This window comes from Podarcis erhardii (genome assembly GCF_964252035.2).
Source record: "Podarcis erhardii genome assembly, chromosome: 11".
NCBI classification, from domain to species: Eukaryota; Metazoa; Chordata; class Lepidosauria; order Squamata; family Lacertidae; genus Podarcis; species Podarcis erhardii.
In genome coordinates, this window is record NC_138501.1 from 56,001,659 (window position 1) to 56,017,479 (window position 15,821).

The window sequence follows — 15,821 nt, forward strand, 5'->3', positions numbered from 1 at the left end:
CAGGAGGGCATTCCCTCCGTGGACTGGGTCGCCACCCCAAAACCAGAGTGTCCTGCCCAAGCAGAGGATGAACGTTGAAGGAGGGGGTGAATGGGTTGGCCCGGCCCCCGCAAAACAAGTTGACTGATTCCTCCCCGCCCCCCCCCCCACGCGAGACCATTGCAGGGGAATATGTGGAGCTTGACGCACAGACACCCCCTCCACGCACGTCAATTCCACGCTTTCGCTTCCCTGCTTCCAGCTCAGCCTGAGGCACCTGAATTCCCAGACTCGCGGGGATGACTTAAGCAGCTGCACAGCCCGGTCTGGGTGTGACCCCCGAGGGAGCATTGCCTCACTTGGCCGGCCGAGACACCGGCAGCTGCAGAGACCTGGCAGGGAGGAGCGGAGTCCCGAGTCAGCCCAGTCCTGTGGCCGAGAGGCAGAGGCAGCGGGGCTGGTGTCGAGCACGCGACCGGCCACGGCAGGCGCGCGGAGTTCCTCCCTGCATGGTTTCTTCCTGCGCGCCCCCTCCACGCTCCCGAAAGAAACACGCACGCGAACAAAAGTAACTTGTGAAGTATCCTTTGGCCTGGGTACCATCCTGCTCAAGTAGCCGAAAAGGGTCTTCTTGAAGGTCTCTTGCTGAGCTGTGATAGTCGCTGTGTTTGGAAGGAAAGCAAAACAAGTGCCTTCAGGATCCACAGCCCATCTAGTCCAGCCTCCTGTTCTCCCATTGACCAGCCAGATGCCTGCGGGATGCAGAAGCAGGATCCGAGCACAAGGGCCCTCTGCCCTCCTCTGGTTTCCAGCCAGTGGCATTCAGAGGCATTGCTGTCTCCAACTGCTGAGGCAGAACAGAGCCCTTGTGGGAATAGTCCTCTTCTCCACGAATTTATCTAAGCCTCTTTGAAAGCTGTTTAGGTTGTTGGCTAGCATTGCTTTCTGTGGGAGGGAGTTCCACGTTTAACTATGTGCTGCATGAAAAAGTACTTTCTTTTACAGTGATACCTCGGGTTAAGAACTTATTTCGTTCTGAAGGTCCGTTCTTAACCTGAAACTGTTCTTAACCTGAAGCACCACTTTAGCTAATGGGGCCTCCCGCTGCCGCCGCGTGATTTCTGTTCTTATCCTGAAGCAAAGTTCTTAACCCGAGGTAATATTTCTGGGTTAGCGGAGTCTGTAACCTGAAGCGTCTGTAACCCGAGGTACCACTGTATTTCTCCTGAATCTTCCAACATTGAGCTGCATTGAGTTCTAGTGTTATGAAAGAGGAAGAAACACTTTTCTTGGTCCATTTTTCTCCATAGAATCACAGAATTCCAGAGTTGGAAGGGACCCCAAGGTTCATCTAGTCCACCCCCTGCAATGCAGGAATCTCAACTAAAGCATCCCTGACAGATGTCCATCCAGCCGCTGCTTAAAAATCACCAATGAAAGAGAGTCCACAACCTCTTAAGTTGTCCTCCCAGTTTGGTGTCATCTGTAAACTGGATGGGCATCCATCCCCTCAATTCCTTCATCCAAGTCGTTTATAAAGACGTTGAACAACAACAGGCCCAGGACACAACCCTGCGGCACCCCCCCCCGTCACTTTCCCCCAGGGTGACGAGGAACCATTAATGAGCACTTTGGTTTCAGTCAGTCAACCAGCCTCAAATCCACCTAACAGCTCCTTCAACCCACATTTTACTGGCTTCTGTGCAAGAATATCAAAAGCCTAAGATACACTACATGCACAGCATTCCCCTGATTCACCAAACGTGTAACTATCTTTTGACATGACTTGTTTTTGAGAAACTCATAGTAATCACACCATCCTTCTTCAAGTGCTCACAGGCTGACGGTTGAATGATCCATTCTAAGATTGAATGGATTTTATAAGCAATAAAGGATATATTTTACAATTGATCCTCCATATTACTCACGTTTGTGAGCAGAAAGTTTAAAGTAATCAGTTTTGCACTTAGAAGTCATACCCTTCTAAGGCAGAGTACAAAACACCATCCCTTAAAGTGGAATATTTGGGACTAGGCTGTGTAACCTTATTTTTATTTATTCAGGCTGTGGCAACAGGCTTTATTTTTCCATGTTCCTTCTTAATAAAAGAATTACACAACAGACAGTAAATTAAGCATTAGTATTTATTCGCATCAAGTACTGCACTCAATTCCAGCAGTCAGTAACAGAAGCAAGGCAGGCAAATTCTACTTATAGATTACAAAATGCATAGTTTAGTTCAAGAATGGAGCCTCTGCTGGAGCCAAGACCAGACAGACATCCATCTGTCTCAGAAGTATTTTGGCCAAGGGAATGAGTTGTGAGGCAGGAGAAAGTAGAAAGGATTACACCCCCCCCCTCCCATCTGCCATGAAACCCAAAGGAAGGGGAGTCACACAGTGCCTACTCTAGTAGTCAGGAATTCTGTGAGTCTTAACTCCTTCATAGCCTTATTTAGCAAACATGCATTTGTTATTTTGACTGCAAATTCCCACTCTTTCCTGACATCAACATCCAGCGAACCAGTCTGCAGTTACCTGGGTCTTTATCTTCCCCTTTTTTGAAGATGGGACAACATTTGCCCAGCTCCCGTCTGCAGGGACATCACCTGTCCTCCAAGAATTCTCAGATTATAGACAGAGGCTTGATGCTGTGAATAATTTTATAAACTCCTATCATATCACCCCTGTTACTCACCTTTTATCTAAACTAAAAAGTCCCAAATGTTTCAACTTTTCTCCATAGGGGAGTCTTGCCATCCTCTGGAATATTTCAGTTGCCCTTTTCTGAACCCTTTCCAACTCTACAACATCCTTTTTGAGTTGAGGCAACCAGAACTGTACACAGTACTGCAAACGCGGCTGCACCGTAAATTTGTATAATGGCATTATGATATTGGCTGTTTTATTTTCCGTTCCTTCCCTGATACTCCCTTGCATGGAATTTGCCTTTTTCATGGCTAATGCACACTGGATTGACATCTTCATCAACTCTACTAGGATGCCAAGGTCTCCCTCCTGGTCCAGCACTTGCAGTTCAGAGCCCAGGAGGGTAGACATGAAACTAAGGTTTTCTCTCCAGCATGCATCACTATGTAATATGCAGCATGCATACTACAGTGGTACCTTGGTTCTCACACTTAATCCGTTCCAGGAGTCTGTTCAACTTCTGAAACTGTTCAAAAACCAAGGCGCGGCTTCGGATTGGCTGCAGGAGCTTCCTGCACTCCAGCAGAAGCTACGTCAGACATTCAACTTCCAAAAAACGTTCACAAACTGGAACATTTACTTCCGGGTTTGTGGCGTTGGAGAGCCGATTTGTTCGGCGACTAAGCTGTTTGGGAACCAAGGTTTGACTGTACATAGAACTGCATTTGCCCTTTCCCATTCACTCAGCTTGCAGAGGTCCTTTCAGAGCTCTTCGCAACCTCTTTTTCTTTGAGCAACCCTGAACAATCTCGTGTCATCAGCATATGCAGTTTGAGCCTGAGAGTAACCACTCCTGGTGCTGCGGACACTGGGCTGACATGCAGGACGGTGCCTGCATCTTCAGAGCAAGAAGACGGGACTTGGGCATGACTGACTCACCTGAGGCTGGCGGGGGGGGGGAGGCCTTGGAGCAGGTCCTGCCAACCTGCCCTGGCATCTCCAGCCCCCAGAGGAACTGTAACGTGGTGCAATCTAAACCACGGAGAAGAAGGCTGCAGGCCCCTCACCTTACCAGGATGGATGGCTGCCAGTCCCATAATTCATCACACTTTTCCTCAGAGCACCCGGGGGGCATTTTTGCATTGCCCTGTTTTTAATTTTGCTTTGGTCATGCAAGTCCAGGGCCCTCTGCACTGCCAAAACCTTGCTAAAAGTAAAGGTGGATTTATGGTACAGTCAAATCTGGTGCCCATCAAGAAGGCTGATCACCAAAGAATGGATGCTTTTGAATTCTGGTGCTGGAGGAGACTCTTGAGAGTCCCATGGACTGCAAGAAGATCCAACCTCTCCATTCTGAAGGAAATCAGCCCTGAGTGCTCACTGGAAGGACAGATTCTGAAGCTGAGGCTCCAAGACTTTGGCCACCTCAGGAGAAGAGAAGACTCCTTGGAAAAGACCCTGATGTTGGGAAAGATGGAGGGCACAAGGAGAAGGGGACGACAGAGGACGAGATGGTGGGAGAGTCTTCTCCAAGCTACCAGCATGAGTTTGACCAAACTGTGGGAGGCAGTGGAAGACAGGAGTGCCTGGCGTGCTCTGGTTCAGGGGGTGACGAAGAGTCGGGCACAACTAAACAACAACAACAAATCTGGTGCATAGCTGAAAGATGAACTCAAAAAACTAAGCTGCACTAGAGGGTGAACAAAGAATATTCACTTCTGACTATTTGGCAAACATTTATTCTATATACAGTGGTACCTCGGGTTAAGTACTGAATTTGTTCCGGAGGTCCGTTCTTAACCTGAAACTGTTCTTAACCTGAAGCACCACTTTAGCTAATGGGGCCTCCTGCTGCTGCCGCAAGATTTCTGTTCTCATCCTGAAGCAAAGTTCTTAACCCAAGGTACTATTTCTGAATTAGCGGAGTCTGCAACCTGAAGCATCTGTAACCTGAAGCATCTCTAACCCAAGGTACCACTGTACAAATGATGATGACAATATTCAAAAGACCCCTGTGAAAAAGATGACTATTTGGAATTATGTGTGACGTTTCAGCTTTAAGTGAAAATGGCACAAGACCCTGAGGACAGTAGCCTGATGTTTATAGATGAAACAAATCTTTTTTAAAAGGTTACTATCCTGCAACACCAATATTACTACTACTGCTGCTGCTGCTGCTGCTGCTTTTTCCCAGGGATGGGGATTGAAACAATCCAAATTTGCATTTCAATGTGCATGTTTAATTTCATTTTTATCTCACTGTACCATCTTTATTTCTTCATTCTTGTACGTTGTGGAAAGGTGTGTTCCTACTTGAATCATTTAAATATTAGAACCGTAGAATTGTAGAGTTGGAAGGGACCCTGAGGGTCATCTAGTCCAACCCCCTGCAAGGCAGGCATAAATTAAATTTCAATTTAAAAAGTGCCAAATGTGCACCAGGAAAATCAGACGGTGTAGCCCATTTGTGATATGATTTCACCCCCACATCTAGAAGTGTGTTGAATAGGAAATCTTCTAGCACCCCGGGGCACTCTGCAAAGGAACTGATCTATAAATCTGCAATAAGCTGTGCTTTAAGACGGCTGGTGGAGGCTGCTGATGTGCTTCTGTCTTCTCCATTCTGTTCCTGAGTCTGTGCTGCGCCCGCCCTCCTGCTTTATGCCACCTTTCTACAACAGAAAAAAGCCTAAGGATCTGAATGTGGGAATGTTGAGGGTGGCAGGAGAGGATATATTGATAATCCTTCCTAACTTGTGCTAGGGCCCTTTGAATCCCTCCTAAAAGAACAAAGACACCACTGTCTTATTCAGTAACCAAAACTAGTTTTACTTACCACCAGGCAGAGCAGAGTGTGATCCCTGAAGGCAGGCTTAAGGCTTGAAGTTACAAACAGGTTTACATCCATGTGCTTACCAGGAAGTACACTCAGAAAAATACTCCTCAGCTTAGGATCTCAATCCTTTGCAATCCTTCAAAAATATGCTACGCTGGGGCCCATAACCCTTTGTGGGACTGTTGAGGGTGGCAGGAGAGGATATATTGATTACTGATGTCTTTCTTAATTTGTGCTAGCAAGTTTCTTCAAATAGCAGAGTGCATTCCCCTTCTCCGACGGCAGACCTTCCTGGGCAGACACCTGAGTCATCTGAGGGCTCTCATGCCCAGATGCTCAGATGCAGGGAGTTCATGCACAACCCCTTGATGGTCGAGATGGTGAGGAAGCCCAGATCCCGCACGTGTCCCAGCAAGGAAGAGGCGGCATGGGTGGTCCTGCACCCAGCAGAGCATCAGCACCCCCCGAGAGAGGGGCACTCCCAGCACCCCCCTTGCTCTGGTGCAGGCACCCTTGGAACCCAGCTGGCTGCTGTGGCAATAAACAAGGCTTCTGTCACCATGGCAATGCTCCCTCCCTCCCTCCCACCCTGCGGCCAATGGGATGAGGGTTCCCTGGCTACAGCTGGCCTGGTCTGGCCTGCCCTGTGAGAAGCCCAGCCGAGGTAGGAGAGCTGCAAAGCCCGGCCACCAAGCGGCAGTCCTGCTCCCCACCAACCCAGCTCCCCCACTACGGAATGACCAGCCTGTCTTGACGCACCCTGTGCCCACCCCCCTGGCACGGGATCATCTTTGGGGTGGCCCTTTCTGTTTAGCAGGGCTTAGCATGACTCAGTCCCCATGAGGTCGGCTTCCTTCACTACAGACCCTCCGTAGGGCAGAGAGGGCCCTTCAGAGGCTCTGGGTGGGTGTGACCCAGGAGTGGCCTTCTCTGTGTTGGCTCCTAATCTGTGGCACTCCCTCCCCAGAGAGGTGTGTCTGGCACCTTCATTATAAGACGCACCTCCTTACCCTGCCCTCTGCCACTTGTGTATTTTTAGGACCCAGCTCATTTCCACAAATTTAGGGCATTTTAATATTGTGTCTTGGGGCCTTAGGGTGAATTGTGGGTAAATAATATTCATAATCACAATAGGCAGTGTGGTGTAGTGGTTAGTGCTTGACCAGGACCAGGACCTGGGAGAGCAAGATTCAAATCCTCACTCAGCCTTGTAGATCCCTGGGTAACCTTGGGCCAGGCACTCAGTCTCAGCCTGTCCTACCTCGCAGGGTTGCTGTGGATAAGAGAGAGATGAGGAGAACCAGGTCCACCACCTTGACTCCTTGGAGAAAAGGTGGGGTATAAAAGAAATAGATTAAATAAATGAAATAAGAAGAGTTCAGTGGCAGAGCGCATCCTAGGTTAAACTAGGGAACTCCCGCCATGAGGAGGCAGTGATGACCAGGAACTTGAATGTCTTTGAAAGAGGATTAGGCAAAACCACAGAGGATTGGGGGGGGGGGTATCAATGGCTACTAGCCAGGAGGGCAATGCTCTACTCCAGAGGCTTTCAACCTTTCTGAGTCCATGGCTCACTTGACCAACTACATTTGTTCCTGCGGCTCCCCTGTGGGGCTCAGGAGTCCAGTTAGGTCCCCCCCCCCTTGCCTGCAGAGCTGGCAGCCCCTCACCCCTTTTCCAAACACCCTCCCTTGTGGAGTGTTCCCTCAGCCTCTCCCATCTCCCCTCTCCTTGGAGTCCTCTGGGCAGCCGCTGCTGCCGCCCCATGTCTCTGAGCTGCCCTCCTGCCCCAAAGAGAGGGGCCTCCCAGAGCCACCATTCGCCTGTGGGGCTTAGAGCCAGGGCTGCTGCAATAAACAGCTGTGCAAGCCTTGGGGAGGCAGAGACGCAAGAGGGCATCAGAGGAGGGAGGCAAGGAGTCCAGAGGCCAGTGTTGCCCATGGCACCCCTGACCACCATTCAGGGCACCTCAGGGTGACACGGCACGCTGGTTGAAGACCACTGCTCCATGCAGTTGGAGACAGCAGTTCTCCTGGAAACCTCAGGAGGAGAGCGCTGCTTGCAAGCTTCCCATTGGGCAGCCACTGAAAGAACAAGGTGCTGGACTGGAAGGGGCTACTGGCCTGATCCTGCAGGCTCTTCTTACGTTCTGATCCTGCTGTGTATGGCAGAAGGTCCCAGGGTTGGACCTCAGCACCTCCAACGGCCTTCCGTACTGAGGCTGGGAAAGACCACTGACCCTCCTGTTGCCATTCGAGAGTGAGGAGGGCTGCTTCCAGTCAGAGCCAAGGAGGCCCAGCTAAGTGGCCAAGGGGTGGGCTCCAGGCAAGGCCTCCCCTCCCTGGGCTCACACATCCAGACTGTGTCCGCCTCTGCCCTGGCAAGGTCTTCTCCCTGCCTTTTTTGGCCACTCTCCAGCTGCTGCTCCTTCCTTCCTGTTTGGTCTCCAGCACTGTTGCCTAGTGACGCACAATGCCACCCCCCTTCCCTTCCCTTCCCCGGCTGCACCCTGGGAATCCCGGTCAGCCCAGCCCCTGCACTGCTCTCACGGGCCCTGTTTGCATCCCAGAACAGCCAACATGGAAGAGGAGCCCATTGAAGACGTGCCCATGGGGCCCTCGGAGGAAGAGCAAGAGCAAGAGCAAGAGCAGGGGGGTCAGAGGACCTCCTCCACCGCCCTGGAGGTGGAAGAGGAGATCATCCTGCCTGCTTCCACTTCCTTAGATGACGAAGACGAGGAAACCATTTTGCCCGTGTCCACATCCCTGGAAGGGGAAGATGGTGGCAAGGAGACGTCGCTCCCGCCTTCGGAGTGGGAGACCTCCGAGTCGCTGGTCCCGCAGGAGCAGAGCCCCAGCAACGACGGGTCTTCTTCCCAACCTCTGGAGAGCTCTGAGCCTTCTTCTTCCTTGGCCTCCTCACCTTCCTCGTCGCCCGTTTCCTGGAGGAGGCAGAAGGACAACCACCTGCAGCCCCTGGAGGAGGTGGAGGACACTGAGGAGACCACGGCAGAGCTCAGCAGCATCCTTCCCCAGAGGAGCCTGGAGAAGAAGGCCAAGAAGAAGGGCGCCATGGTCAAGAAGGGAGCTCTGAGTAAGTGACACGGGATCTGACCCACAGGGCAGGGGGCTTCTTGGGGAGGACTTTGGGTTGGCTGTGCCCGGGAGAGGAGGGGGAGAGGGTTCTAGGGGAGCAACATGTAGCACCTGGAAGCTCTGCAGGACAGGGAGTCACAGCATCATAGAACTGGAGAATTGGAAAGGATCCCCAAAGGGCATCTAGTCCAACCCCCTGCAATGAAGGAATCTCAGCTGGATCATACATGACAGGTAGTCACCCAATCTCTGCTTAGCGCTTAAAAACCTCCAAGCAAAGGAAATCCACCACCTCCTGAGGGAGGCCGATCCACTGTTGAACAGCTCTTACTGCCAGAATTCTACTGTGTTACCATCTTCCTTAAGGGACGCAGGTGGTGCTGTGGGTTAAACCACAGAGCCTAGGACTTGCCGATTAGAAGGTTGGCGGTTCAAATCCCCACGACGGGGTGAGCTCCCATTGCTCGGTCCCTGCTCCTGCCCACCTAGCAGTTCAAAAGCACATCAAAGTGCAAGTAGATAAATAGGTACCTCTCCAGCAGGAAGGTAAACGGCATTTCCGTGAGTTTCTCTGGTTCGCCAGAAGTGGCTTAGTCCTGCTGGCCACATGACCCGGAAGCAGGAAGCCAGCTCCCTCGGCCAATAAAGTCAGATGAACACCGCAATCCCAGAGTCGGCCACGATTGGACCAGGGTCCCTTTACCTTGACCTTGACCTTTACCATCTTCCTTAGTGAGTCAGGCAAACTGCTGTTCCAAATAATGCTTTTTGAAGAGCGGGGGCCCAGGGGGTGAGTTTGTGGAACCAAAGCAGTGGGGCCCCAAAAAAGTTTGGAAAGCACTGATTTAAATCATTCCTATTTAGCCTTTCTGAAGTGAACTGAGCAGATCACGAAGCACCAACTCTTGCTGGGCTGGGCTTACAAGTTTAAGAGTAAATAGCAACCAGTCCATCAGAAGCCGTTCCTCTCCTAATCCTGCTGGGCCGGATCCTGTCTCTCTTGCCAGACTACACAGTGAGGCCAGTGGTGCCAGCTGAGAAGGCAGAGCTGATATCGGTGGCCAAGGCGATGCACCGGGAGAACTTTGGCAAGAACGTCAAGGAGCTCTTCCACCTGGAGAAGGAGGCAGCCCTGAAGTCCATCGAGACAGGTGGGCGGAGCCTGCAGGCAGGCAGATGCTCCAACCTGTAACGTGTGCGTGAGTATGCACAGGCACATGTGCAAAGGTCCGCTTTTAGGCAAACAAAACCCAAGGCACATGTGCAGGAGGGGACCCACCTGCCTTGGCAGCAGCACATGTGGAAAGCATCTTGGCATCAATGCCAATTGCAAACTGAACATGAGGGAGCAGGTTGGGACACGGGTGGCACTGGGGTCGAAACCACTGAGCCTCTTGGGCTTGCCGATCAGAAGGTCGGCGGTTTGAATCCCCACAACGGGGTGAGCTCCCATCGCTCTGTATCAGCTTCTGACAACCTAGCAGTTCAAAAGCACACCAGTTCAAAAGCAAGTAGATAAATAGGTACCGCTGTGGCGGGAAGGTAGACAGCATTTCCATGCACTCTGGCTTCCATCATGGTGTCAGAAGCAGTTTATTCCCGCTGGCCACACGACCCAGAAAGCTGTCTGTGGACAAACGCCGGCTCCCTCGGCCTGAAAAGCGAGATGAGCGCTGCAACGCCATAGTCGCCTTTGACTGGACTTAACCATCCAGGAGTCCTTTACCTTTTGCCTTTATGAGGCAGCAGTGGGACACAGCTGCAAGTGCAATTTCAGGCTGCATGAATACAACCGTAGTCTCCAAATCAGGAGGAGAATTAGTTCCATTTTATTCTGAGCTAGTCAGGCCTCACCTGAAGTCCTCTGGGCGGTTCTGGAACAGCTTCAGAGGTGGAGGGCTCCAGCGGAATGGAGAGCTAGTCCTGTGCGGACAGGTCAGAGGAACTGGGTGTGCTGAGCCTGGAGAAGAGAAAGAGAGGGGGCGACAGGAGTTGTCGTCTTCTTCTTCTTCTTCCTCCTCCTCCTCCTCCTCCTGCTGCTTCTCCCAAGGCCTGACGGGATCTCACAGCCAGAAGGGGCTGCTGTGGCTGGTCCTTTTCTGCCTGCGAGGGCAAATGAGGCAACCGTGAGCCAGTGGAGCCAGCGGCCTTTCCCCTCACAGGAGTTCCTTGAGCAGAGGCTAAATGCCTACCTGCTGGCAATTCCCACAAGATCCCCTTTGTCCTGACTCTACGAGTCCCTTTTGCTGCTCGAGGATGAGCTAGGACTACAGACGGACTCCCCAAACTCCGCTTCCGAGGGTTTCTGGCGGGACCGTTTCTGCCACTGGATGTACTGGAAGCCCAGCATTTGGGGCCTGAAGAACCCTCTTTTCTCTCTCCCCAGGTAAGACACGAGAGGACCATAGATGCCAACTGTGCTGTGCCAGCAGGGGCAGCCCCCATGAGGAGATGTCAGGCCCCCCACAGTGTTTCTGCCACCCCCAAACCATACTGGCCGAGGAGGTAATCCCCATTCCCAGCAGTGGGTTTATGAACAGGGGAAGCGGCTGGATCCTGGTCCCGTCTGTTGGCCCACCTGGCACAGCAGGATCCGCTGTGGCTCTCCGGGGTCTTGGGCAGAGAGAGAGGGGCTTTCCCCAGCCTCCCACCCCAAATCCAGTGAGGGGGCAGGGGGCAGACGCAGACCCCATGAGCTGGGCTCTGGCCCTGACCTTCCCCTCAAAGCTTCCTCAGGCAAGCAGCACCCCCACGCCCAAAGTCTGTTTGAGTGTAGAAGGAAGGGCACAGCTTGGCATGGGATGCCCCTTTGTTTCCCGGCCCAGACGCTGTTCGGCAGCCCAGAAACGGTGGCAGCAGCAGCCCTTGCCCTCTCCCATGGGGTCAGGATTATGCCCAGGAGGCATTTGGGCTCCCTAGAGGAAGGTTGCAGGAGGAGATGGAGCCTTTTCTGCGCTTACAATATGCCTTTAAAGCACATTCAGAGAGTGACTGTAGTTTACTCTTCAGCCACTACAGTCCTTCCCACAGGAGTTAGGCTCAGCCTGGTAGAGGCAGCGCCTGGTGGTCTGGAGTGGCCAGGCCCGGGTATCAGGGAAGGAGTGTGGGGGAAAGCTCCTCACCTGTGCCAGTTTGGCCCAGGCAGTGGGTGGGCTCAGCTCCCCTGCCTCCCGTCTGCCTGAAAAGCCGCCTCTCCCACAGGCCTCTATATCGGCTGGCGCTGCCCAGAGTACCTGTGGGACTGTTTCCGCGTGGGCGACGAGTCCAAGTGTTTCTGTGGGCATCTGCTGAAGCAGCACCAGGTCTATGTAGGTAAGTCATGGGGGGGGGGGAGGTAAGGAGCTGGCAGTCAAGTCGTTGGCGCTGTGTGAGAGAGGACAGAGGGAACTGCGGACATCGGAACCAAGGGCAATTCTGAGCCCTGCAGCAGAAGTGGCAGCTCCCCCCCCCCCCCTTATTGGTTTGTCCACAGCCCTTGATGTGCAGGTCTCCTGCTTCTGTCCATGGAGGTTCCACTTAGCTCTCATGGCCGTTCCTGCTTGATGTGCCCTCTGTCAATGTGCCCAGTGCTAATGATGGCACTCAGGTGGCGAATGCAGCCATCATCTCACAAAGAAACACTCAATGGCGAGTTCAATCATGGAATCCTCCTGGAGTTTTCAATTCTTGGATCCCCAGAATCAGCGGTGGAGGAAGCCGCTCTGGCGCCTGGGGTGGGGCGAGCCCCCCATAGGGGTGGGGCACACTGCAGGCCCTCTGGAATCTGCCTGCCTCCTCCCACTCAGCCACCCTACAGCTGGGGGGAGGCAGTGGGAGGACCATTTGGGCAGTGCAGAGTGGTGGCTTGGGCGTGCTGCAGGCTCCGTGGTGAGTGCCGCCTGGCATTTTGTCACCCCCCTCAGTGGTGACACCCAGGGCTGCCCCACCCCACCCCCATGCCCAGAATGAGAAGGGACTGGGGATGCCATGCAGACTGACCCCAAGCCCAAACTCACAACTGTGTCATGTTTCATCTACAGTGTCGATAAAAGCTGGCACACCTAGGGCATGCCCAGGGCTGGCTCTGCTGCGGCAAATCTTGCAAAGTGATGGCACAGGGGATATGGGGCACATTCAGCTCCACAGGGTGGGACATCGGTCTCTTGCCACAACTCGTCTCTGAGCAGCTCCTGACTTTCTTTCAATTCCCCCCAAGGACTTCCCCAGCCCCTCCTTGGGCTCCTTCTGTCCCCCCAGCTCTTTGTGACCAGCTCACTGCCACTCCTTTCTCCAGACAGGCGGGCGACCGTGCCCTGCACCCTGCAAGGGTGCAAATGCCAAGCCTTCATGTTCATCCCCTCCCGCCCAGAGGAGGTGGGCGAATTCTGGCTGCGGAGGAGAACCGGCTTTGACCCAGCGGCCTGGCGGGCCAAATGCCGCTGCAAGCACACCCACGAGGAGCACACGCCCAACGGAGCCCGGGGCTGCGGTGCCCGAGGTGGGTGTCCCTGGGGTGCAAGGAAGGGGAGAGGGTGCCAGGGATGAAGGCCTGCAATTTGCAGGGGGTTGGACAAGATGACCCTGGGGACCCTTCCAATTCTACATTTCTCTCTTTGCCGAAGCCCATATCCTTGAGGGTCTCTTGGCTGCTCCTGTAAGAAACAGGATTTCAGGAGAATCAGAACCTAAATGTCCATTTGTTCCCATTCAGATTTAAAGAGCAGTTTTCACGGAGAAAGGACTGGGGCAAAAAAAAAATAGGGCACTCAGACACAGCGCTATAAATTGTGGACCTGTGCCTAGAAAGTGTGGGGCAAAAGCTTAGTGTGGGTGAGCCCTCTGGTTTTACAGAAATCCCTTGTTGCCCTGCACTCTGAATAGCCCTTGTTCCTGCTGTGGGGGACATAATTTATAAACCCTTGAAAGAGGCCAGGGGCCTCTTTGGGGTCTTCCCATGAGCCCAGGAGAGTTGCGAGGGGCATGCAGCCCGACCCTCACATGGGGTCCTGCCCCCAACCCAGACGGGACTCCAGACCCTCCAAGTCTCCCTATTTTCCAGGGACATCCCTGACTTAGAGCAGCCGCCCCGGTTTCTGATTTGATCCCAGAATGTCCCACTTTTCCTTAGAATGTCCATATTTTGATTGGAGAAATGTTGGAGGGTATGGAGTTATGTGACCCTGAGTGGCCAGAAGGCATTTTAAAAATGCTTAATGTTTTTATATATGTTGGAAGCTGCCTAGAGTGGCTGGAAAACCCAGTAAGATGTGTGGGGTTTACAGAGTAAAATTATTGTGATGGAATGGGATGTCCCTATTTTCATCGGAGAAATGTTGGAGGGTATGGGACCCGAGGAGGGCCAGTTCACACATTTCAGCCTGCTAGCCCTCTCTGTATTACACAGACCCACCAGATCCTCCCATGCCTGGAAATGGGGGTCCCAAGTGGGCCTCTTCCCCCACTTGCTTCAAAACAACCCTGCAAGGTTGGTTCCTGCCTTGCTTGAAGCTGCTTCGCGTGATATTCAGGGCTGTGTGGGACCCTCTCCCTGTGGCAAAGATGCCCCCCACCCCCAGACTGGCACCCCACCCCCAAGCACTGACGCCCCGCTCTCTTTGCGCCCTCTAGGCTGCTCCTGCCTGGCTTTCACCTCCAACTTCTTGTGCGCGGCCTGTGACCGGCGCTGGGAGGAACACGAGACTTTCTTTGAGTCGGAGGAGACGCGGCGGAAGGGGGGCCGGCCGTGCGGTACGGGCAGGAGGGGAGCAAGGGAGGGGGCACTGTGGGGGCCACATTTCCCCCTGCCTATCCTTCTGGTGCCCACAACGGAAGCTAGCCAGTTTCCCACCCTTCCACCCCAATTCCATGGGGCTCTGCTCCAGCGGAAGCTTGTGAAGCACCGAGGGCAGCCCCACAGAGAGCGCATTGCAGTAGCCTGGCCTTGAGGTTGCAGAGGCAAAGATCAGTAGACTTTTTCAGCAGGGGGCAGGTCCACTGTCCCTCAGATTTTTGTCGGGGGCTGGACTATATTTTGAATGAATTCCTATGCCCCACAAATAACCCAGAGATGCATTTTAAATAAAACGACACATTCTACACATGTAAAAACACGCTGATTCCTGGACCATCCCGCAAGCCAGATTTAGAAGGCAGTGGGGCTGAGTCCGGCCCCCGGGACTTAGTTGGCCTACCTATGGTATAGATTCACACACTCTGCCGCTCTCTTTCCTTGGATATGTTACTTCAATAAGCCAAGCCAGACCTGTGTGCTCTGAATTTACCTTCTGAAATTGTGGAGGTCACCCTCACTTTTCACCAAACTGCTGCCAGCCTTGCCATGGAGCCTCTGAACTCTGCGTATTAGCTGGGATTCTTGCCTTGCAGGGGGCTGGGCTGGATGACCCTTTGGGGTCCCAATTCTTTGAACAAAGTAGCATCCTCATTTTCATCCCTGCAGTTACCCTCATGTTCAAATTCAGATTCTACAACCATCTGGGCGTTTTCCCACTCAATATTCTGGTTTCAAAGCCTCCCCGATTCTTCCTGGAGAGCCAGCCTTTGGGTGCTGTGTCCTCCTGGCTTCCCGGGGCCCTTCCTCCTGCCCCCCCCCCCCGCCAGGCTCCGTCCCACACCTGCCTCTCTTTCCCCCAGGAGAAGCCTATCTGCCTTTTGCCGAGATGCCCGAACTGCGCGATGCCGTCCTGACGGGGCGCTCCGAGGACAGCTCTGCCTACCAAGCCCTGCAGGGCCAGGCCTTCCCCGCCCTGCCTGCCCCCTCTGGCTCACGCGCTCTGCCTCTTCCCCCCTCAGGGCCCCGGAGGATAGTGGAGAAGGACCACAAGAAGGCCTGAGGGTGGCCGGCGGATGGACCCCCCCCCCACAGCGAGAGGCAATAAAGAGAGGCTGCTCTAGCCGGCCGCGTCTGGGTGTCTCTTCTGGGCCCCTGGGGGGTGGGGGAGGGCTCTGCGGGGAATCCAGGGCCAGAGGGGGCTCTGGGACAGGAGAGGGGCCAGGATGGGATTCCTCCATGCAAGAACACCAGGCTAGCTGGCTGGATCATCTAGTCCTGTTCTCACGGGGGCCAAATACTCCAAAGAACCTAGGGGTCTGGACAGACTGCCTCTGGCCCTGGAGGTTCCGTAGGAACATGAGAAGAGCTTGGCCAAAGCGTCCTGTTCTCACAGCCAGATGCCACAAGGGGAAACCCTCAAGCAGACTGAGCTCAGCTGCAACTCTCCTGTGGCTTCCAGTAACTGGGGTTCAGAAGCAGCAACGCCTCCAGCC

The 15,821-nt window shown here is 53.5% G+C and overlaps 1 protein-coding gene across 6 annotated transcripts; it reads left to right on the top strand.

Moving 5' to 3' along the window:
* The first annotated feature begins 6,057 nt into the window (after positions 1-6,057).
* Positions 6,058-15,448, top strand: FAM221B (family with sequence similarity 221 member B). Of its 6 annotated transcripts, none has more exons than XM_081881579.1 (7): positions 6,058-6,127; positions 8,033-8,556; positions 9,566-9,709; positions 11,760-11,870; positions 12,832-13,035; positions 14,166-14,285; positions 15,189-15,448. In XM_081881579.1, the coding sequence occupies exons 2-7, from the start codon at positions 8,043-8,045 to the stop codon at positions 15,386-15,388; spliced, it is 1,293 nt and encodes a 430-aa protein (XP_081737705.1). In that variant the 5' UTR covers positions 6,058-6,127; positions 8,033-8,042; the 3' UTR covers positions 15,389-15,448. The 6 variants fall into 6 exon arrangements, with proteins under 6 accessions (XP_081737705.1, XP_081737708.1, XP_081737707.1 ...); XM_081881582.1 differs by having other exon boundaries at positions 15,348-15,448; XM_081881581.1 differs by having other exon boundaries at positions 12,836-13,035.
* The last annotated feature ends 373 nt before the right edge of the window (positions 15,449-15,821 follow it).